This window comes from Odontesthes bonariensis, chromosome 9 (assembly GCF_027942865.1).
Source record: "Odontesthes bonariensis isolate fOdoBon6 chromosome 9, fOdoBon6.hap1, whole genome shotgun sequence".
Taxonomy (NCBI): domain Eukaryota; kingdom Metazoa; phylum Chordata; class Actinopteri; order Atheriniformes; family Atherinopsidae; genus Odontesthes; species Odontesthes bonariensis.
The window spans coordinates 2,828,745-2,850,834 of record NC_134514.1 but is presented as its reverse complement, the minus strand read 5'-3'; the positions used below and the strand labels follow the sequence as shown (position 1 = coordinate 2,850,834).

The 22,090-nt window shown below is 43.7% G+C and overlaps 2 protein-coding genes across 2 annotated transcripts in view; one reads left to right on the top strand and one right to left on the bottom strand.

Annotated features, from left to right (window-relative positions):
* The first annotated feature begins 1,645 nt into the window (after positions 1-1,645).
* Positions 1,646-12,291, top strand: rnaset2l (ribonuclease T2, like). The gene is made up of 10 exons (XM_075472767.1): positions 1,646-1,688; positions 1,810-1,854; positions 2,359-2,569; positions 2,820-2,887; positions 3,005-3,062; positions 3,139-3,206; positions 4,804-4,917; positions 6,249-6,297; positions 7,211-7,285; positions 11,632-12,291. The coding sequence occupies exons 3-10, from the start codon at positions 2,366-2,368 to the stop codon at positions 11,818-11,820; spliced, it is 825 nt and encodes a 274-aa protein (XP_075328882.1). The 5' UTR covers positions 1,646-1,688; positions 1,810-1,854; positions 2,359-2,365; the 3' UTR covers positions 11,821-12,291.
* Positions 12,292-13,373: 1,082 nt separating this feature from the next.
* Positions 13,374-22,090, bottom strand: part of supt5h (SPT5 homolog, DSIF elongation factor subunit) — a 33,848-nt gene continuing 25,131 nt past the window's right edge. The window contains exons 22-28 of the mRNA XM_075472769.1: positions 21,920-22,022; positions 21,621-21,748; positions 19,664-19,769; positions 19,424-19,582; positions 16,503-16,869; positions 14,973-15,068; positions 13,374-13,669 (exon numbers count right to left, since the gene is read on the bottom strand). Coding sequence (XP_075328884.1) covers positions 13,529-13,669; positions 14,973-15,068; positions 16,503-16,869; positions 19,424-19,582; positions 19,664-19,769; positions 21,621-21,748; positions 21,920-22,022 — 1,100 coding nt within the window. The 3' untranslated portion in view covers positions 13,374-13,528. The remainder of the gene's footprint in view (positions 13,670-14,972; positions 15,069-16,502; positions 16,870-19,423; positions 19,583-19,663; positions 19,770-21,620; positions 21,749-21,919; positions 22,023-22,090) is intronic.

Here is a 22,090-nt window from a genome sequence, read left to right as displayed (position 1 = left end):
CTCGTTCCTGGGAAAGGAGAAAACTTTGAAGAAAGAAACAGCTGTTTCAGCCTTCAGTTATCAGGCCCCTCTCTGAGGAACCAGCTGCCAGTTTGGGAGGCAGAGCCTTCAGTTATCAGGCCCCTCTCTGAGGAACCAGCTGCCAGTTTGGGAGATAGAGCCTTCAGTTATCAGGCCCCTCTCTGTGGAACCAGCTGCCAGTTTGGGAGGCAGAGCCTTCAGTTATCAGGCCCCTCTCTGTGGAACCAGCTGCCAGTTTGGGAGATAGAGCCTTCAGTTATCAGGCCCCTCTCTGTGGAACCAGCTGCCAGTTTGGGAGGCAGAGCCTTCAGTTATCAGGCCCCTCTCTGTGGAACCAGCTGCCAGTTTGGGAGGCAGAGCCTTCAGTTATCAGGCCCCTCTCTGTGGAACCAGCTGCCAGTTTGGGAGGCAGAGCCTTCAGTTATCAGGCCCCTCTCTGTGGAACCAGCTGCCAGTTTGGGAGGCAGAGCCTTCAGTTATCAGGCCCCTCTCTGAGGAACCAGCTGCCAGTTTGGGAGGCAGAGCCTTCAGTTATCAGACCCCTCTCTGTGGAACCAGCTGCCAGTTTGGGAGGCAGAGCCTTCAGTTATCAGGCCCCTCTCTGTGGAACCAGCTGCCAGTTTGGGAGGCAGAGCCTTCGGTTATCAGGCCCCTCTCTGTGGAACCAGCTGCCAGTTTGGGAGGCAGAGCCTTCAGTTATCAGGCCCTTCTCTGTGGAACCAGCTGCCAGTTTGGGAGGCAGAGCCTTCAGTTATCAGGCCCCTCTCTGGGAACCAGCAGCCAGTTTGGGAGGCAGAGCCTTCAGTTATCAGGCCCATCTCTGTGGAACCAGCTGCCAGTTTGGGAGGCAGAGCCTTCAGTTATCAGGCCCCTCTCTGTGGAACCAGCTGCCAGTTTGGGAGGCAGAGCCTTCGGTTATCAGGCCCCTCTCTGTGGAACCAGCTGCCAGTTTGGGAGGCAGAGCCTTCAGTTATCAGGCCCTTCTCTGTGGAACCAGCTGCCAGTTTGGGAGGCAGAGCCTTCAGTTATCAGGCCCCTCTCTGGGAACCAGCTGCCAGTTTGGGAGGCAGAGCCTTCAGTTATCAGGCCCCTCTCTGTGGAACCAGCTGCCAGTTTGGGAGGCAGAGCCTTCAGTTATCAGGCCCCTCTCTGGGAACCAGCTGCCAGTTTGGGAGGCAGAGCCTTCAGTTATCAGGGCCCTCTCTGTGGAACCAGCTGCCAGTTTGGGAGGCAGAGCCTTCAGTTATCAGGCCCCTCTCTGGGAACCAGCTGCCAGTTTGGGAGGCAGAGCCTTCAGTTATCAGGCCCCTCTCTGGGAACCAGCTGCCAGTTTGGGAGGCAGAGCCTTCAGTTATCAGGCCCCTCTCTGTGGAACCAGCTGCCAGTTTGGGAGGCAGAGCCTTCGGTTATCAGGCCCCTCTCTGTGGAACCAGCTGCCAGTTTGGGAGGCAGAGCCTTCAGTTATCAGGGCCCTCTCTGTGGAACCAGCTTTTATACATTTATTGGCTTATTTGTTTGTAGCAGAATGTTTTTAAATGGGCATTCATGCTGGTTCTTACATTTGTGTTCACTCCCAGGTTTGTTTTTAGGATCAGAGGCTGAGAGTTTGGTTTTCTGCTCGACTTCCTGTGAAAGCAGAAGTCTTCACAGTTTGAAGCCTTGATCAGGTAAAGAAACCTAAAAGGTGGAGGAAGTGGAGCCAGGGGTCTGCTTCCTCTGAAACAGATTACTCTGGATTAACAGTGAAACAAATCTAAATTTCACTTCCTATTTTCTGCATTGATACAGAGCAAAGCTGTGACAGCAGCTCAGAGAAGCAGCTTCAGCCGCCCGGTGAGTTTATTCTTTTAGTCTCTGATGCAAACTGTTAAACCGATGCTAACAAACTGTTAAACCGATGCTAACAAACTGTTAAACCGATGCTAACCAACTGTTAAACCGATGCTAACCAACTGTTAAACCGATGCTAACCAACTGTTAAACCGATGCTAACAAACTGTTAAACCGATGCTAACAAAATGCTCCTTTTTAACTAAACACACCATCAAAGACCCTGCAATGCACTTCCTATAGTTTCACTTAGAATGATTTATTTTCTGTCTTTATTTTAAAATGTTACATAAAAGCAGTAATAATACATGTTACCAAAGCACTATTCCAAGCATTATTTTTGCATATAATGGTCATACAATGCAAAAGTTTTGGTTGTGATCGAAGTAAAAGTACGAACACAAAAAAAAGTATTCCTTAAGATGTTAGCTGTAAAAGCTCAGAAATGCTAATATTCTTGTCGTAAAAGCTCAGATGTTTGACCTGCGTACCTGTTCGGTCCTTTAGTGTAAAGATGTACCGCTCAGTGCTGCCCCTGCTGGTCACTCTGAGTCCTGCACTCCTCCTGCTGCTGCTGCCCGACGTCACCGTGACGCACAAACAACTCCGGGAGGACTACAAATATGGCCGCCGAGACTTGGAGCTGCCGGAAAAAGAGAGTCACTGCACCTGGAAGTGCATCCTGTTCACCGTTCAGTGGCCGGGGGGCTTCTGTCAGGTGAGCTTCGTCCTCGATCCACAGATGATGTGAAATCAGACGTAGGAGACCGGGGTTGTGTTCAGTTTGTTTCCTATTAATTTTATCCTCTGAGGCAGGAAAGAAGGGAATAAAAGGGAGAATTTTTAAAAGGAAGGAGAAGATGGATATAAAAGATTAGCCCCTCCTTATCCTTCTTCTTCTTCTTCTTCTTCTTCTTCTTCTTCTTCTTCTTCTTCTTCTTCTTCTTCTTCTTCTTCTTCTTCTTCAGTCTTTGAACAACGAGACTCTCTGCAGGATTCCTCAGAGTGTCAACAACTGGACAATCCACGGCCTGTGGTACCTGCACACCGACCCCAAAGTCCTATAATTCACATGATGTCATTACTGCAGCTGACGTTCATCACAGAAAACTTTGGTGATGGTTTTATCGGTTGCTTCCCTCCATGTTTACAGGCCTCTGAAGGCGCAGGTCTGCTGCTCCTGTTGGCCGATGTTCCACTCCGACGTCCAGGTGAGTCCCGGTCAGGATCCGCTGTGAGGCGTCCCACCTGAGAAACACTGACTCCAGTTTGTTCCATGTCCTCCAGGAGCTGGAGGCGGAGCTGAACGAACACTGGCCCTCGCTTCTGAAAACCAAATCCAGCTTCCAGTTCTGGTATGGCACAGAATTAATGTAGTTCCCATCTCTACCAGTAGGGGACAGCGTTCCTGTAGTTCCCATCTCTACCATTAGGGGACAGTGTTCCTGTAGTTCCCATCTCTACCATTAGGGGGCAGCGTTCCTGTAGTTCCCATCTCTACCAGTAGGGGGCAGTGTTCCTGTAGTTCCCATCTCTACCATTAGGGGACAGTGTTCCTGTAGTTCCCATCTCTACCATTAGGGGGCAGCGTTCCTGTAGTTCCCATCTCTACCAGTAGGGGGCAGCGTTCCTGTAGTTCCCATCTCTACCATTAGGGGGCAGCGTTCCTGTAGTTCCCATCTCTACCAGTAGGGGGCAGTGTTCCTGTAGTTCCCATCTCTACCAGTAGGGGGCAGTGTTCCTGTAGTTCCCATCTCTACCATTAGGGTACAGTGTTCCTGTAGTTCCCATCTCTACCATTAGGGGACAGTGTTCCTGTGGTTCCCATCTCTACCATTAGGGGGCAGCGTTCCTGTGGTTCCCATCTCTAAAAGTAGGGGGCAGTGTTCCTGTAGTTCCCATCTCTACCATTAGGGGACAGTGTTCCTGTGGTTCCCATCTCTACCATTAGGGGGCAGCGTTCCTGTAGTTCCAATCTCTACCATTAGGGGGCAGCGTTCCTGTAGTTCCCATCTCTACCATTAGGGGGCAGTGTTCCTGTAGGTCCCATCTCAAAGTGCAGCCTGCTGCTCCATTTAGGAGATAGACTGTGTTCGAAACTACATACTACATACTACATACTACATACTACATACTGCATACTGTATACTACATTCTACATACTTCCATACTGCTTACTCATCGATCAGACAGTATGAAGAGCGTTTACCCACAATGCGTTGCGCTCCTGCCCGAGCCGAAATCAGCCGGCCTGAAGCTGATTTCTCTTAAGCTCTAAACTCTGTAAACTTTAGCAACATTTGAAACATTTTCAGGTGAGAAAGTAGTCGTTTAGATCCCCAACGTGTTGAAAACCTGACAAAATACCGGCTGTTTACAATTTTGTTCCCACGAATTCGGCGCTACTAAAGCTAGCCGCAGTGAGCAACGCACTTCCAGTTATTTTCACAAAATAAAATACCCGTTGCCTTTTATCATAGGGAAAGCCATTACCATACAATTGGTGCTTTTGTTTTGAAAACAGGAAGTGAACCTTCCCTCGTTGTAGCTACCTTGAAACTGCCGTTTTGACAGGAAATGACGATCAGCGGCGTCACGTTACGTTGCATCTTGGGTAGTTTGAGTATGAGTAGTAACCTCATGATGCATACCCAACATTTAGGAGAATCTAGTATGCATCTGGGAACTTCTGCTTACTCAAACTCGCATACTAACTCAGAAAGTTAGTAGGAGTAGTAGGAGAAGTATGTGGTTTGGAACACAGCCACCATCTTTCTGTAGTTTCTGATTCTGTACTTCGGGGTGTTTGTGTAGTTCTAATCTCCGCCTGTAGAGGGCAAAATGTAGCAGAAACGTCTCTTTTGAAGGCAAAAAACTTCAGTAATTAATGTCAAAATCCCAGGTTAAAGTGGACTCAATGGAACTGGGTTAAAAAGGATTTTTGTGTAACAGGAAGGAGGAGTGGAGGAAACACGGAACATGCGCAGGATGTGTTGAAGGATTCAACTCTCCACTGAAATACTTCAACATCTGCCTGAAACTACGACAACAGTTCGATATCCACAGGTGAGGTCATACCAGAGGTGGGTAGAGCAGCCAAAAATTGTACTCAAGTAAAAGTACCGTTACTTTAGAATAATATGACTCAAGTAAAAGTAAAAGTAATCATCCAAATAATTACTTGAGTAAGACTAAAAAAGTGCTCGGTGAAAAAACTACTCAAGTACTGAGTAACTGTTGAGTAACGTCTGATTTATTTGTTAACACAAGCATTCAATCAGACAGACAGAAATACTAAATAATCATCTTTAGGCAAATTAGAGTTCCTCCAATTGATAAAATAAATTAAAGTGAATTCATTAGTTACAAAATAGCTTAAATTAAAATAATCCAGGTAAATACAAGAACTTCAATAAAAAAATAAAAGACTTAGGAAATGTTCAAAACATATGTAACCCATATTTAACCTAAAAAACAAACATTCACCTATCCATGGGGGGAAAAACGAGTTTAGGAAACTTAGCGCTACATGTTTCCTCAAGTTAGATGTTGAGTTTCTGCTGAAATGTGCGTTTGTTTTGGTTGCCACAGAAGACACATAATGTAGCTGCTGTTTCTCACTCTTTGTAAGGTAAACATGCTTTCAGTATGAGGCCTCGTCTGCGTCTTCATTTCCCACCGTTGGTTCTGACATTTTTCATCTGTTTCTTTCTTTGTTTGCTACGACTGCTAATGCTAAAGCTAACCCGTCCCGCCGCTGAGATCGAGTACGGTCACGTGACCAGACCGCACGGCTGCGTCTGATTGGTGGAACACAGTCAGGTGGTAGAGCCTTTGGTGGAAGTCTCTCTCTCTGTCAGAATAAAACATTAAAATGAGGCGTACGCGGGGGGATAAAAATAATGAGGCGTAGAATACCAAAGAGGTAAGAAGAAAAGTAACCAGCTCATTGTAGCCTAATGTAGCGGAGTAAGAGGACAGTTTCTGCTGCACACATCTACTCAAGGAAAAGTAAAAAGTATAGAGATTTAAAACTACTCCGAGATGTATAATGTTTTCAAAAACTTACTCAAGTAAATGTAACTCGTGACCACCCACCTCTGGTTCATACATCGAAATGCCAATAACATTTGGTCCTCACATGTAACTAAAGCATTTACTAAGTTTTGAACGTTGCCTCCGAGTGGTCATTCGTAGAACTGCATGTTTTGGCACTTATAAATCCCTTACTTTTTTGCCTCAAAGGTAATTATTACTTATTAATTATAATTATTATATCACTTTAAGCGACCCCACAATGACTTTCATTCATTCGTCAACACTCACCTTAGTTTAGTTAATTCCTGAAGAACATTAAATCAGAAATGGAAATGTTAAAGTTCTTGTGTGTGCTTCAGATTGCTGGAGGACGCTGGAATCACTCCGTCCTGTGAACGATCGTACAAGGTAACATCAACCTGCTGACTTAATCGTGTCAAAGTTTGCAATCCGTTTTCTACACCCGCTTAAACCAACTCAGCCTGTCCCAGCTATCGTTGGGCGATTGGTCGCCAGTCCATCACAGGGCCACAGATACAAACATTCACGTTCACTCCTAGGGTCAACTAAAGGCCTCGGTATGCTTCTCCGTCAGCTCTCTGTCCTTTCGAAGTCCGTCGGGCTTTCGGATACGAAAGGCACTTCTTAAGTCTCTGCCAGAAATGTTTGATTGGAAACATCTTGTGCATCTAGTGCCTGGGAAAGAAAATCAAGTCTTACAAGTGATTTAAACAAGATGACACACAAGCATAAATTTCCTTTAAAAGTTATTGTTCTAAAGTTAACGTCCGTAAAAAGGCCCAAAACTGACGTGTTTTCTGCTCCAAAGACACTTTTAATTGTCAGTAGTCTGTCGAAGGCTTTTTACATGTGCTGCTTTTACTGTAGAATTAGAAACAGTTGGGACAGAAAATACAAATTTGAAGAAAAAAACACAGCTGTTCCCACATTTCCTGACTTTGTCTCAACGAATTTATTAGATTTTTTTTTAACAAACATCAATTTTTTACACTCCAAAAAAAAATCAATAAACATAAAATAAACGTAGACAGAATAATCAACATAATGGAACTGCTTCATCTTCTGTTTACTTTCTTGATTTATTTGTGTTGGAATGATCAGAAAACAGCGGTCAGTGTGTCCGTTTTTTACGTTGATAAACTGGTTCTGTCTCACGTGACCTCTGGTAATCTCTGGTTATTAACAAAGTTACTTTAACTGAATATGCAGACTCGGCTTTAATTTCAGCATCAATAAAGAACTAAAGCAATAAAAACTGCGTGACATTTCCTGAGCTGACGGTGCGTTATTCTGTGTTTAGGTTGTGGAGGTGCAGGACGTTCTGACTCCACATCTGGGGGACAGATATGAGATCCAGTGCGTCAAAGACGACAAGGTGAGCTCATCTGTGGGTGGACCTGAAAGCCCTCACTCAGTGAGGGCTGTAAGGTTGGTCTTCTGGAGACATTTTCAGACATTTTCATTAAAATGTTTAGTCTAATTAATCACATGATTTCCCTGATTAATCGCGATTAATCGCATTTGTACGCAGTATCCAAAAATTAATTCAAAAGTATTTGTAATAGTTGTGTCGGATAAAAAGTTTGGGGCTGGATATTAAAGATGTGACAATATTAAAGAAATATTAGTTGGTATCAAAAGGCAAATTTATAGGTTTGTAATGAGCTTGGATGCTTAATTTCTGGGGGAATTACTAATCTAACCTGGGAATCATCCAGCATCTGATTAACTAATTTAGTTAATGATTAAGGCTCATCAGGGTTGCTGCCTTTTCTCCTCCATTACCGTTATAAATAAAATGTATCAGGATTTTTTAGTTGTTGGTCAAACAAAACTCAGCTACACTGGGCTTTATGTGCGGCGTTCCACAGGGATCCATTCTCGGCCCACTGCTGGTCTACAGCAAAAAAATACGAAAAACATGGAAAATCTGTGCCAGACAGACAAAAGCATTCTGAACCAGGTTAAAGCCTACGGCAGCGCATGTACTCGCATATATTTAGTGCTGTCTGAGTATGTCCGACAGCATTATGTGGCTCATTTGGTGTTAATGGGATTAAACAACATCTTCACGATCCTACAAGCATTCATACCAAAGTTTGGCTGAACTAAGCGAAAGGTTGGAGTTAGTTTGGGGAGTTTAAGCCTTACGCTGGTTTAGGGTGTTTTTGTCTGTCTGGCACACGTTTTTTTTTTAGTGCTGGGCAACGATTAAAATGGTTTATCTAATTAATCACATGATTTCCCTGATTAATCGCGATTAATCGAATTTGTACGCAGAATCCAAATATTAATCCAAAAGTAGTGTATAGCTTTTAGCATTTAGTTTTATTTTAAGTGTGCTGCCATATGAATGAAAGTGCCATAACATTTGTTGTGCAAACACACTTTTAACATCAGTATCTTTCTGTAGTTTTTATGTAGAAGCCTCGCTCCACTGTCTGTTTCCTTGAATGACTTGCTGCTATCAGTTGTGTGTTTTGGCTTTAAGTGATATTTTAGACTGGAACTACTACGCTGAGAAGACAATTCAACTTGGCAGTGTTTACAGATGACTTTGGTTCTGTCGACTCCGCCGTCTGGAAGAACTTTAACATGAAAATGGCCGAGTAAAAGTTCCGTACCCTTCTACCCTACTTTTTTAAGAAGCACTGAGGCTTCTTTTCTGAGTATTTCTCCGAACAACAGAAAAAAAAAAACTGTGAGAGGTTTACGATTATTTACCGTCAAACAGCTCTGGATTCTCAGGAAAAGATGCCCACGCTGACTCTGAAACAGATGTTCCATAACTATTCGTCCAGTCCAATCTCACCTATCACACGTGCAAAGTGTTGATTTAAAAGATGCAAATTATGGGAAAGAATGATCTCCTTTCCCTCATAAAGGAGGGTCCAGTCCTTCCTGTGCTAAAGGAGACGATAAAGGAAGCACTGAGGCTACTTTTCTCAACCCAGTCCCACAGAAAAACGTGTGATAGCTACGTTGGTCCACAAGGGAAAACGTGGTATTGTTACAATTTGGCCCCTAAAATTGCGACAATACTGCGTTTTAATTGGCCTATCATGACTATCAAGTTTCCCTCAGCTAAAAAAAGAAAATGGCCGACTGTCGACCTTTTTTTCTGTGAAAAACACAACATTTTAAGAAAGCATCTGCATTTGTATGCATTTCGATGGCATTTCTAGCGAGAACTATGCATAATATTTTCATAATCTTCGTTCAGAGAATGTAGACGATCTTTCGTTTATTAGTTTCGAAGAAGATTTTAGTATCTCCTTGAAGAAAAACGTAACAATAAAACGTTTTGTACCGTTGTTAAGGTGGTTGCTACGGACGCTGCTATCTCTACGTCACCGACCTGCTCCGACATTCTCCGTACTTTCTGTTTATAAATAAAATAATAAAAATGTGTATTCTTTTTAAGAAGCACTGAGGCTTCTTTTCTGAGTATTTCTCCGAAAAACTGTGTGAGGTTTCCGATTATTTACCGTCAAACAGCTCTGGATTCTCAGGAAAAGACGCCCAAGCTGACTCTGAAACAGATGTTCCATAACTATTCGTTAACAGATTATTTGTTGCAAATGTTTTAAGCGCTAAATTACTGAGACATCTGTGCTTTTCTACATTTCCAACAGCCGAAGCATCTTTTTAAAGATTAAAAAGGATCAGAGCTGATGAGAAACCGTTATTTTTTTCATTCTTTGTACATATAATTAACCAGAATTTAAATTGTGAAGATTTTTAAATCGTCGTCTTTCATTTCCCACAGAATTAGCCTGATGTGTGAGAAGTCGCTGGTCTCATGGTTTCCATGTGTGACCGTCAGTAAATCAGCTGAAGAGAAAGTTTAAATTATAGATGAATGAATGGGCACTAACTCCATCTGACATGTGAAACCCATGAAGTGGGATCAGCAATAGGGAAGTAATAACTGTGGATACTGTCGCGAAATATACCAAAAGTTTGTTAATATTAGGGCTGGGCCACGATTAAAATGTTTAATCTAATTAATCACATGATTTCCCTGATTAATCACGATTAATCGCATTTGTACGCAGAATCCAAAAATGAATCCAAAAGTAGCGTATAGCTTTTAGCATTTAGCTTTATTTTAAATGTGCTGCCATATGAATGAAAGTGCCATAACATTTGTTGTGCAAACACACTTTTAACATCAGCATCTTTCTGTAGTTTTTATGTAGAAGCCTCGCTCCACTGTCTGTTTCCTTGAATGACTTGCTGCTATCAGTTGTGTGTTTTGCCTTTAAGTGATATTTTAGACTGGAACTACTACGCTGAGAAGACAATTCAACTTGGCAGTGTTTACAGATGACTTTGGTTCTGTCGACTCCGCCGTCTGGAAGAACTTTAACATGAAAATGGCCGAGTAAAAGTTCCGTACCCTTCTCCATGTTTGGTGGATCCGCCGCTTACTTTCTTTTCCTGTTCCACAGCAGACAGCAGCAGACTTTTACAAAATAAAAGCCTGTGAGCAACAGACTTTTACAAAATAAAATAAATAACAAAACCTGCTTTAATGTGCGATAAAATATTTATCGGCGTTAAATAACTAACAAGTTAAAGCGATAATAACGAGTTAACTCGCCCAGCCCTTGTTAATATTGAAGTTCATAGCACATACGCTCCAACCGACTGTCGAACCTGGAATTCAGCAGGAGCAGTGTGGTTTCCCCAGGTTGCTCTGGGTCCAAAGTGGTTCTGGTTTACGGAGCGTGTTGGACTCCACCAGTTCTGCCCCTCCTCACCGGTCCTGTTTGTGGTTTTCATGGACAGGATCTGGAGGAGGGCGTCTGCTTTGGGAACCTCAGGGTTCCAGCTGCTTTTTTGCAGATGATGTGGTTCTGTTGGCTTCTTCATGACCTTCAGTTCACAGCTGAGTGGGAAGCAGCTGGGATGAAGGTCCAGTTCCTCCATTTCTGAGGCCGTGGTTCTGATCCTCCGGGTCGGGGATGAGTCTCTGCCTCAGGGGGAGGAGCTTCAGTGTCTCTGGATCTGGTTCTCAGAGATGGTGAGGTGGAGTCAGAGATGGACGGACGGATCGGGGCTCCGTCAGCAGTAATGAGGGCGCTGAGCCGGAAGGAGAAGCTTTCAGGTTGCTGCTCCATCTTTGCTCCAACCCTCAGCTGTGGGCTCAGATCTGGGTAGAGACCCAAAGAAGGAGGTCATGGATGCGAGCGGCTGAAATGAGTTTCCTTCAGAGGGGGGCGGAGCTTATAGAGAGGGGGAGGGGCTCCAACATCCAGGGGGAGGGGCTACACCATCCAGAGGGAGGAGCTCTACTATCCGGAGGGAGCTCAGAATAGAGCCGCTACTCCTCCACATAGGAAGGAGTCGGCTGAGGTGTTCCTCTGGTTAGGATGCCTCCTGGGAGGAGGCCTCGGGTCAGAACCAGAACTCTCTGGAGGGATTATATATCCCATCTGACCTGGGAACACCTCAGGATCCTCCAGGAGGAGCTGGAGAGGGGGGGCTGGGTTTAACTCCTGGACCTGTTGGTTCTGATAAGAGGAAGATGAAGGATGGATGGATGAATGGATTTACAGCATCAGCAACAATAAAATATATTAATAATCTGATTAAACATCAAAATGTCTCCGCTCAGATGAGCTGAAATGAGCTTGAAAAAGCATCTTCTGCCAGGTTTTCATGTAAAGTCAGATATAATAAAACTGCTTGTAACGATGCATCTCTCTGCTGCAGGACCAGCAGGTGTGGTTCCAGGTGAAGGTCCGTCTGTTTCGGAACCTAACGGTCGGCTGCGATCACCACGGCCCGGCGGCCGGGCCAGGCCTAGCATCGCACTTCTCTCCTGGGCATCCCTGCCCTCTTGATGCCCCCTTCTTCTACCTCCCCATAAACCACCAGGACCCGCGGCGGCCCTGTGGCTAACGGCCCCGCGGCTAACGGCCCCGCGGCTAACGGCCTTTAAAGGATTAAAGGATGTTTAAGGCGAGGCACGGCGGGCAAAAACAGTGATTTCATGCAGTGGTCAATTTTTAGATTTTGGGCCAGTCTGCTCCTTCAATATGTGTTCTTTCAAAACATAAATTAAAATGTTTATTTCATCACATTTTGTTTACTCGCGGCAGTGCGTTTCGCCCCAAATTTATCAAAATGAATTCCCCCTATTTAAATCTTTAAATGCCCTTTTCTAAAAATCAGTTTTTGGTATTTTTCCAGTATCAATATCTCAGCCTATGGAGCACCTACTAACACCAAACTTTCCAGTTATACACTTAGCAGTATTCTGAAGATATTTACAGAAGGATTTGTTGATAAATCATTCCTGGCCTGTTTTATGTGACATTATAATAAAAAAATATTGCAAAAATCGATGTTTTTTAGGATATGGGCAGCATGTTTTGATTTCCTAGGAAATGAAAGCAGATATCCTGAAATCCCTCCGTAATTTTCTTTTCATTTTGTCTGTAAACAAAATGAAAAAAGAATTTTGCACCTGGCTTTATCATATGTTCAGATCTATCTTCCGGACATATATGCAAATGTGCGCATATTTAATGAGATAATGCATCGTTTGCATAATTAAACATACACATTTCTAAAACTTGTAATACATTTTTTTTCATACTTGTATGAGTAATCAACTGAGGAAGTTTCATGGTGATATCTTAAGTTTTAAAAAGTCAGTTTCATGAAATGTATATCAGGCTCCTTTTACTTTATAAAGGCCGTCAGCATCGTGTCTGGATCTGTTTTATTTCGCTTCTGCTGAATCATCAGAAAACGTTTCCGAACAGAAAAAAAACTGAGGTTTACGATTATTTACTGTCAAACAGCTCTGGATCTGAGGCGCACACACACTTGGTTTGGATCATCTGGTGAACCCACTGAGGGATGGTTTCCTTTCATTTGTTTATTGGAGCCATAAAATTCTCATCAGGCTGAACTTGGGGGGGTTATAACACAGGGGGTTGGGATATTTGCTGTTGGAGCACAAGAGGGAAACTTTCATCTTTCATCAACTTTTCACCTTTCTTATGTGTGATCCTGGAGTTTCAGACTTCCACTTTGCTCATAAAAACACATGAAGGGACTTTAATATGTATTTATCAGTCTTACCACGGTCTTTACCACATCTTAGAGGCCATTTTAATCATTTTTCATGTAAAAATAGCAGAAGTTCAGAGTTTTATTCGATGCTTTGCTTTTGTTCATCCAAAGTTTTAGACAACAAATGATTTTTCTGGATTTTAATGAACCAAAGCGTCAGTTAACTGAGAAAGATGGATGAACCCAGTCTGATATGTTACAACAGGAAAATACTTACTCACTGACTGACCAGGGTCGTCTGCCTCCAGACTCTGAGCGCAAAGATGGCCGACATGACGGCTCCCCCGGAGGTGAAGCTAAAATAAACGGACGGAAGAAGAACCGGAGCCTCCTGGACGCACTTTAAACCCAGAAAAACAACCACAAACGCGACTGATTCACAGTTTATTGACATGATGCACCGTTTTTAAACTCTGCTGCACCCAAAAAAAACAACAAGGAGAAGCACTAAAACCAGATTCAGACACTGGACAGAAAACAAAAAGTAAAAAGTGAACTGAAACAGACTGAGGAGCAGGGGGCCCCCTCAGTGCTCCAGGCGTCCCAGGAACCTCAGGTTCAGGATCTTCAGCTGGTCGTCCAGCTCCATGCGGACGATGCCGTCGTCTCCGTCGATACTCAGCAGGATCCCCGTGGCCTCGCGGTCTTCCCCCAGAATCACCTTCACCTGGAGACACGGGGCGGCGAACGCAGCGTTAGAAATGCCCTGAGCAACAGGCTGATGTGATAAATGTATGTGTGCGACGGTGATAAATGTCCGTGTGAAACGATGTGCGACGGTGATAAACGTCCGTGTGAAACGCTGTGCGACGGTGATAAACGTCCGTGTGAAACGCTGTGCGACGGTGATAAATGTCCGTGTGAAACGGTGTGCGACGGTGATAAACGTCCGTGTGAAACGCTGTGCGACGGTGATAAACGTCCGTGTGAAACGCTGCGCGACGGTGATAAACGTCCGTGTGAAACGGTGCGCGACGGTGATAAACGTCCGTGTGAAACGGTGTGCGACGGTGATAAACGTCCGTGTGAAACGCTCTGCGACGGTGATAAACGTCCGTGTGAAACGGTGTGTGACGGTGATAAACGTCCGTGTGAAACGGTGTGCGACGGTGATAAACGTCCGTGTGAAACGGTGTGCGACGGTGATAAACGTCCGTGTGAAACGGTGTGCGACGGTGATAAATGTCCGTGTGAAACGCTGTGCGACGTTGATAAATGTTCGTACGTTCGTGTGAAACGCCGTGCGACGGTGATAAATGTCCGTGTGGAACGTCGTGTGGAACGTCGTGTGGAACGTCGTGTGGAACGTCGTGTCACGGTGATAAATGTTCGTACGTTCATGTGAAACGTTCGTGTGGAACGTTCGTGTGGAACGTTCGTGTGGAACGTTCGTGTGAGGGAAATAAACGTCCGTGTGAAACGCTGTGCGACGTTGATAAATGTTCGTACGTTCGTGTGAAACGCCGTGCGATGGAGATGAATATCCGTGTGAAACGTGGTGCGATGGAGATAAATATCCGTGTGAAACGTGGTGCGATGGAGATAAATATCCGTGTGAAACGCCGTGCGATGGAGATAAATATCCGTGTGAAACGCCGTGCGATGGAGATAAATATCCGTGTGAAACGCGGTGCGATGGAGATAAATATCCGTGTGAAACGCCGTGCGATGGAGATAAATATCCGTGTGAAACGTGGTGCGATGGAGATAAATATCCGTGTGAAACGCCGTGCGATGGAGATAAATATCCGTGTGAAACGCGGTGCGATGGAGATAAATATCCGTGTGAAACGTGGTGCGATGGAGATAAATATCCGTGTGAAACGTGGTGCGATGGAGATAAACGTTCGTGTGAAACATTTGTGCGACGGTGATAAATGTCTGTGTGAAACGGTGTGTGACGGTGATAAACGTCCGACTTCTAACGCACCTTCAGAGCAGGTGGTGTGGAGGTGAAGCAGCGGTCTTACCTTGTTGTTCTTGGTGGGTGTGACGGGCTCTAGGTGATCGCTGCTGATGCTCACCACCTTCTCCGACTCCTGCATGAACACTGAGCACATCCCTCCCTGCAGACACACAAAGATTCAAATCAGAAAGTATATAGAGACGAGTTAAAGCTGTTGATGAGCCAGTTTAAACTGTAAACAGTTGAGGCCCAGAAGGAATTCACACTTAAGTCTGTTCAAGTGTTTCCAGACCCTCTGAATCATGCAGTGAACCAGAAAAGGTCCACTTTAGCCACACATTTCATCGCTTTGTTCTCACTGGAGTTCATTTAGTCATGAACTGTGTAAAGATTTCATTTACTGAACGATACACAGCTTCAGTCAAACATGTCGGTACTGGAATCGTCTCTGAAGCATCCAAAATAAAGAAACTCCCACATTAAAACTGGCTCAGATGCTGTTCAGCTAAAACAAAGACCTTACTGTCCTTATATTTGTCCAACTGGTTTGTGATAATGATGATAGGATGCCGAGCTTTACAGTAATCCTGTTAAATGAACTACATTTGGCCCCACAGACTCACAGCTGGTAAAAGGAGAAAAACTCACTCACTGGTGTTTTGTGCTCCTTAGTACAACTTTAGGTTTAATTAAACTAAAACTAAATAATTAAGTCATTTAAAATGGTGAAGAAACCCATTTTTCTGCTTTAATTTGAAACTACATTCATTTAAGCGTGCAGTAATGTCGCTCTTTATTCAATGTGTCGCTCAGTTTTCAGTTTAACACAATGTTTAATTCCTGTACAGGAACATAAAAACATGGAAGTAAATGGGCGTCGGGAAGAAAATGCAAAGAGAAGTGAACACAAGCTTTCATTTAAGCTGCTTTAAGGCGAGACACGGCGGGCAGGGATTTATCATGCAGTGGTCAATTTTGAGATTTTGAGCCAATATGCCCGACTTCAATATGTCTTCTTTCAACCTGCTATTATCCAATATTAGTATTACTAAGGGCCTGAGCATTTATTCTGTTTTCGAGCAATTGTTTCTAATACAAATGTATTGAATTCCCCTATTTAAATCTTTAAATGCCGTTTTCTCAAAATCAGTTTTTTTGTATTTTTCCAGTATCCATATGAGCACCTACTAACACCAAACTTTCCAGTTATACACTTAGCAGTATTTTGAAGATATTTACAGAAGGATTTGTTGATAAATCATTCCTGGCCTGATTTATGTGACATTATAATAAAAAAATATGGCGAAAAGCGATGTTTTTTAGGCTATAGACAGTATATTTTGATTTCCTAGGAAATGAAAGCAGATATCCTGAAAACCCAAACATAAAAATTTCTAAAACTTTATTTTTTTCCATACTTGTATAAGTAATCAACTGAGGAAGTTTCATGGTGATATCTATTATTATAAAATATCACCCTATTCACCTGTAGCGTCTCGCCTTAAAGCAGAAAAATGTGTTTATTTCATTTCTACGTGATCATTTTTGACCCGACTCCCATCTAACGGCCGGACTGGGAGTGCGAGCTGCTCACCGTGACGCTCCTGATGACGCCGATCTGTCCCATCAGGTCCATGAAGGAGTCCTTCACTCGGACCAGGATGTCGGTGGTCACCCAGTCGCTGCTGCCCTGCTCAATGTTGGAGCCGGGGGTGTGAGGGTTGTAGCCTCCAGGAGAGGGCACCCCGGGCGTCATGGGGCTGTAGCCCACAGGGCTGGGGCTGGGGCTGGCCTGGTAAGCCATGGGGGAGGGTGTAGGGTGGTAGCTGGCCGGCGAGTGTGTGTTCTGGTATCCGACAGGTGAGGGTGCCACCTGGTGGTAGCTCTGAGGACTGGGGCTGGGCTGGTAGGAGCCCTGCGGGGACGGGGCGGCATACGGCGAATACTGCTCTGTGTTATACCTGCACGCAAAAGAGAAACATGTAGACAGTCAGAGGTTTAAGTGACAGACTTTTACAAAATAAAATAAATAAAAAAAACCTGCGTTAATGCGCGATAAAATATCTATCGGCGTTAAATAATTAACGCGTTAACGCGATAATAACGAGTTAACTCGCCCAGCCCTAGTTAAAATGTGTGCAGACTGGGGAGACAGTCAGAGGTTTATGCTGGAGGAACTGTGGAGAACAGCTAGCAGACCACTTTCACATATTCTGGAGCAGCTATTCAACCATACTGGCAAGAGATCATGCTCACCGCTCTTTTTCCCACAATCTATCTCGGCAATATTGCACCCCATCTATAGCCTGGGAATTCCCATGCTGCTTTGCGCTCGATTTCATTCTCACTGCAAAGTCAGCCTGGAAACCACCGCCCTTATTTTTGCTAGAGTTTGGGAACAAATCACAGAACGGGGGGGGGGCGGCAGCAAGACGATGACGACGTCTATGCGCTACACCGAAGCTTGTAGAGCGTTAATCCAACATGACAGCGGACACAACGTTACCGTTCAATGCAGCCTTAGAAAGTGTTTCGGAGTAGATTCAACCTGGGGTCATTTGAACCGTGACATCCAGCCAAGTAGCCCACCCGCAGTTTTTCCGATCTTGGCTGAACATCAGCTGAGTTACTGAGTTATCCCGAATAGCTTAGTACAAGCGCTAACGGACCCTGGCAGTATCTCCAAAATTACCACACTAAAATCACATGTCATGACACCAAACTTCTACAGTAGTACAAATATGGTCTATACTCACAAAACGATGCATTTGGAAGTTTGTACATAGTCCAGGAGTTTATTATTATCATCAACACAAGCCTGATAGCTTTTCTGCTGCTAAAGCTGCGTCGACATCACTTCCTTGATCTGGGAGCTTCAAAGTAAGATGAGGGTTGATCTACTACTGTAGACAACAAAGCAAGGCTGCTCAATTTCTCCATTATTAAAATAAATTCACAACTCTACAACATAAAAATTCATGTAGAATATAGCATATAGGCCTACTTTGTTGTCAATTTAAGTAGCTTAGAGCGCAAGTTTACTTTTATTTTCCTTTTTTTTCTTCTTCCTCGTCGAATTTCTGTCGTCATCTGGTATAAGTGATACAATTGGCTATGAATCGCGCGCAAAGCAGCATGGGAAGAACCTGACGTCATTTGATAGACATTCGTAGCGCCCAATAAACGGCTCCAGGCATTCGTAAACCACGCCTCAAATACGAGAAAATGCACACCTAGTTCCCAGACCACCATCTCATCGAGATTGTGGACGCGTCAGCCAGGCTACCCCATCTACTGGTGTGAGACGAATATCTTTTTTTTTTTTTTTTTTTTTCTTTTACAACTTTATCTATCATTTTTCCATATTGAAAACATTGACATCATTAGTTAAGCATTTCTTACAAAAGTTGTGAACCCGCCCCACACCCCCCCACCCCATCCAGGTGGCTTCGCCACAAACACATCCGCAAAAACACTCGCGTATCAAACGTGCAAACAGAGCACCAAAAGAAGAAAACAAACATACACAAATACAAAAACAGACATAGACAGAAAAGACTCATTGAAGACTCATATGTTGATCATTATGGTCATAACACCAACATTCTGGACCTCTGGCATAAGAAGAAAGACAAAAGTCCCAACAGTGAGAATATGGGCATCGAGAAGACGAGGACGGCAGTCAAAGAGGAAGAAAGAAAAATAAATACATTAATGAATAAAAACAAGGAGTCAGGCAAAAGGCAGACTCTTGATATGAGTTATGAACTGTGACCAGGTTCTGTCATATTTGTACTCTAACCCGTGTACTGTATACCTAAAAGAAAAAAAAAAGAATCTGACCCCAGATGCTGATAAACTCATCATGAACCTTAAAAAAAAAGCAGAATAATTATCAAAAGATTTTCCTCTGGAGGCTCAGTTCCCACCTCACACAGAATCTGAGCCCAAATATTCTGGAGCTGCCCAGCTATTCAACCATACTGGCAAGAGATTATTTGGGTAATCAAAGATATTTTTGGCAATGTAATTCACCGCTCTTTTTCCCACAATCTATCTCGGCAATATTGCACCAGACAAATATCTTTAAAAAATATCATTAGCAGCCAGCAAGAAAGCTGTAACCCGGAAATGGCTGCGGGCTTCACCCCCAACAGAGACAGACTGGACAGATGTTGTGACAAACATTAAAAATATGGAAAGGATGACCTTTTCGCTAAGTCTACGGAGCGATAAGTAATCGCAATACTGGGAAAAACGGATTGTGTTTGTGGCCACGAGAGATGCTCACTGAGCCATTACTGTATGAACCGACTTGTATCATCAGCGTAATGTCTGTTTGAATGTGTAGGTGACCAACTGTTTATTCTATGTTTTTCTGTATTTTGTATGTTGTTTCTTTCTATAAAAATAAAGAGAAACCAGTTACTCTCAGACTGAAACAACATCTGCTGCAGTTCGGCAGAAATCTAAAACAATAAGAGAGAGAATCGGCTCTCAGAACTCTCCACTCACATAGCCGGCGTGCCAGGAGTCTGAGGGTTGTACTGAGGGTTGACCTGTGGCGAGGGGACTTCAGGGTAACCCGGGGTCTGGGGGTTGGGGGTCGCCCCGTAGCCCTGAGGGGACGGGGAGGGTTCATCGTCGAAGCCGAAGTCGTATTCCTCGTCGTTTCTGCACAGAGGAGACAAAGACGTCTTAGATGCTCAAAGAAAGACGTCAGAACCTTCCAGCTGGACTCGGAGTGGCCGTTACCTGGATGGTGTGTTGGGGTTGCTGGGGTCCCAGGCTCCACTCTGTCCCGGCGTCCTGCTCCCATCATGCAATGGGGTCTGTGAGCCGTAGTGAGGTGTACGACTTCCTGTTATACAGCAAAATAAATCAACCGTGTAAGTGTTGAGTCACAGGGATGCAGCTAGTATTCAAACCCTCCTGATCATATCTTTAAAAAGCCGTTACTCAGTCATTTATGTCGATTTGCTACTTTTGTTTCTTCAATAATTGGTGTGAATCAAATATATTTGGGTTTTTATTTGTTGGTCAAACAACAGTCAACATCTAAAAGATGGCAGCCGTTCACTGCTTTATGTACGGTGATCCACATGGCTCCATACTCGGCCCAATACAGTTTTAAAGCAAACAACACGAAAAAAAACTAGGGCTGGGCGAGTTAACTCGTTATTATCGCGTTAACTTGTTAATTATTTAATGCCGATAAATATTTTATTGCGCATTAACGCAGGTTTTATTATTGTAAAAGTCTGTTGCTCACAGGCTTTTATTTTGTAAAAGTCTGTTGCTCACAGGCTTTTATTCTGTAAAAGTCTGCTGCTCACAGGCTTTTATTTTGTAAAAGTCTGCTGCTGTCTGCTGTGGAACAGGAAAAGAAAGTAATCGGCGGATCCACCAAACCTGGAGAAGGGTACGGAACTTTTACTCGGCCATTTTCATTTTAAAGTTCTTCCAGACGGCGGAGTCGACAGAACCAAAGTCATCTGTAAACACTGCCAAGTTGAATTGTCTTCTCAGCGTAGTAGTTCCAGTCTAAAATATCACTTAAAGGCAAAACACACAACTGATAGCAGCAAGTCATTCAAGGAAACAGACAGTGGAGCGAGGCTTCTACATAAAAACTACAGAAAGATGCTGATGTTAAAAGTGTGTTTGCACAACAAATGTTATGGCACTTTCATTCATATGGCAGCACATTTAAAATAAAACTAAATGCTAAAAGCTATACACTACTTTTGGATTCATTTTTGGATTTTGCGTACAAATGTGATTAATTGAGATTAATCAGGGAAATCATGAGATTAATTAGATAAAACATTTTAAATCGTTGCCCAGCCCGGATATGTCGGACATATCCAGACAGCACTAAATATATGCCAGTACATGCGCTGCCGTAGGCTTTAACCTGGTTCAGAATGCTTTTGTCTGTCTGGCACAGATTTTCCATGTTTTTCGTGTTTTTTTTGCTGTAGAACAGCAGTGTGCCGAGAATGGATCCCTGTGGAACGCCGCACATAAAGCCCAGTGTAGCTGTGTTTTGTTTGACCAACAACTAAAAAAATCCTGATACCTTTTATTTATAACGGTAATGGAGGAGAAAAGGCAGCAACCCTGATGAGCCTTAATCATTAACTAAATTAGTTTAATCAGATGCTGCATGATTCTCAGGTTAGATTAGTAATTTCCCCAGAAATAAAGCATCCAAGATCATCACAAACCTATAAATTTGCATTTTGATACCAACTAATATTTCTTCAATATTGTCACATCTTTAATATCCAGCCCCAAAGTTTTTAACAATAAAACCACTCTCATCCTCTCATCCTGCCATTTTAAAGTTGTTATCTGTGGTTTTAAGGGGTCCGTTTCCCTAAAATGTCTTTTATTCTTTCAACTGATCCTTTTAAAGACTCAACATGACTTGGACAGATAATTTTTTTTGTTTTATCCGACAACCCTCTCATCCACTTCTTTATTTTAGGTGTCAAAGAAGAACTGAAAATCCTTATAAAAAGGAGAAACTGGAACCACTTTCTGTCTAAATTGGCTGAAAATAACCGATAATAGCCGAAATCTTAGCAGGATGATACAGCCAGGAACTACACCATCGTGTTGGGGTTTACACGAGGACGTTTGTGGCGTTTTGATCGTAGAAAGGAGTCGATGCATCTCTGCGGTTCTGTAACTGGTGGTGTCTTACCGTCGTTTAGCGGAGTCTGAGACCCGTACATGGGCGTCCTGGAGCCGGTGCCGTACATGGGAGTCTGGGAGCCGTACATGGGTGTACGCCCGTGGGTGGAGGTGTGTCCCGTGTGTCTCTTAGCGCCCCTGGAGGGAAGGAAGGGGGGTTTTAGACCGTTAGAGAGGGGAAAAAGGCTCCAGGAAACAGCAGCTGACGCTATAGATAATTCATTACTTTTAAAGACAAAACACAGAAGTGGTAAATGAAGTTGAGATGCTTTCGTTTTGTCATTAGTCTGAATATCTGAGGGTACGTACATGGTGGTTAATCTCTGTCTGTCCACAGAGATGGTCTGACAGGTGGAGTGCAGCTCCACCCGGGCCGTAGACTCCGTCGCATCCTTCACCACACCAATGTATCCTGGGAAATGGAGGCAAACTCGTCAAAAACGCCGTAAAAAAAAAAAAAAAGAAGGCTGTGCAGCGGGA

Bases quoted from the DNA above. Each gene is read 5' to 3' on its own strand.
- rnaset2l (XM_075472767.1), top strand. From the start codon at position 2,366: ATGTACCGCTCAGTGCTGCCCCTGCTGGTCACTCTGAGTCCTGCACTC. The intron at 3,063-3,138 runs GTGAGTCCCGGT...CATGTCCTCCAG, and splicing joins TGTTCCACTCCGACGTCCAG to GAGCTGGAGGCGGAGCTGAA. The intron at 4,918-6,248 runs GTGAGGTCATAC...TGTGTGCTTCAG, and splicing joins CAACAGTTCGATATCCACAG to ATTGCTGGAGGACGCTGGAA.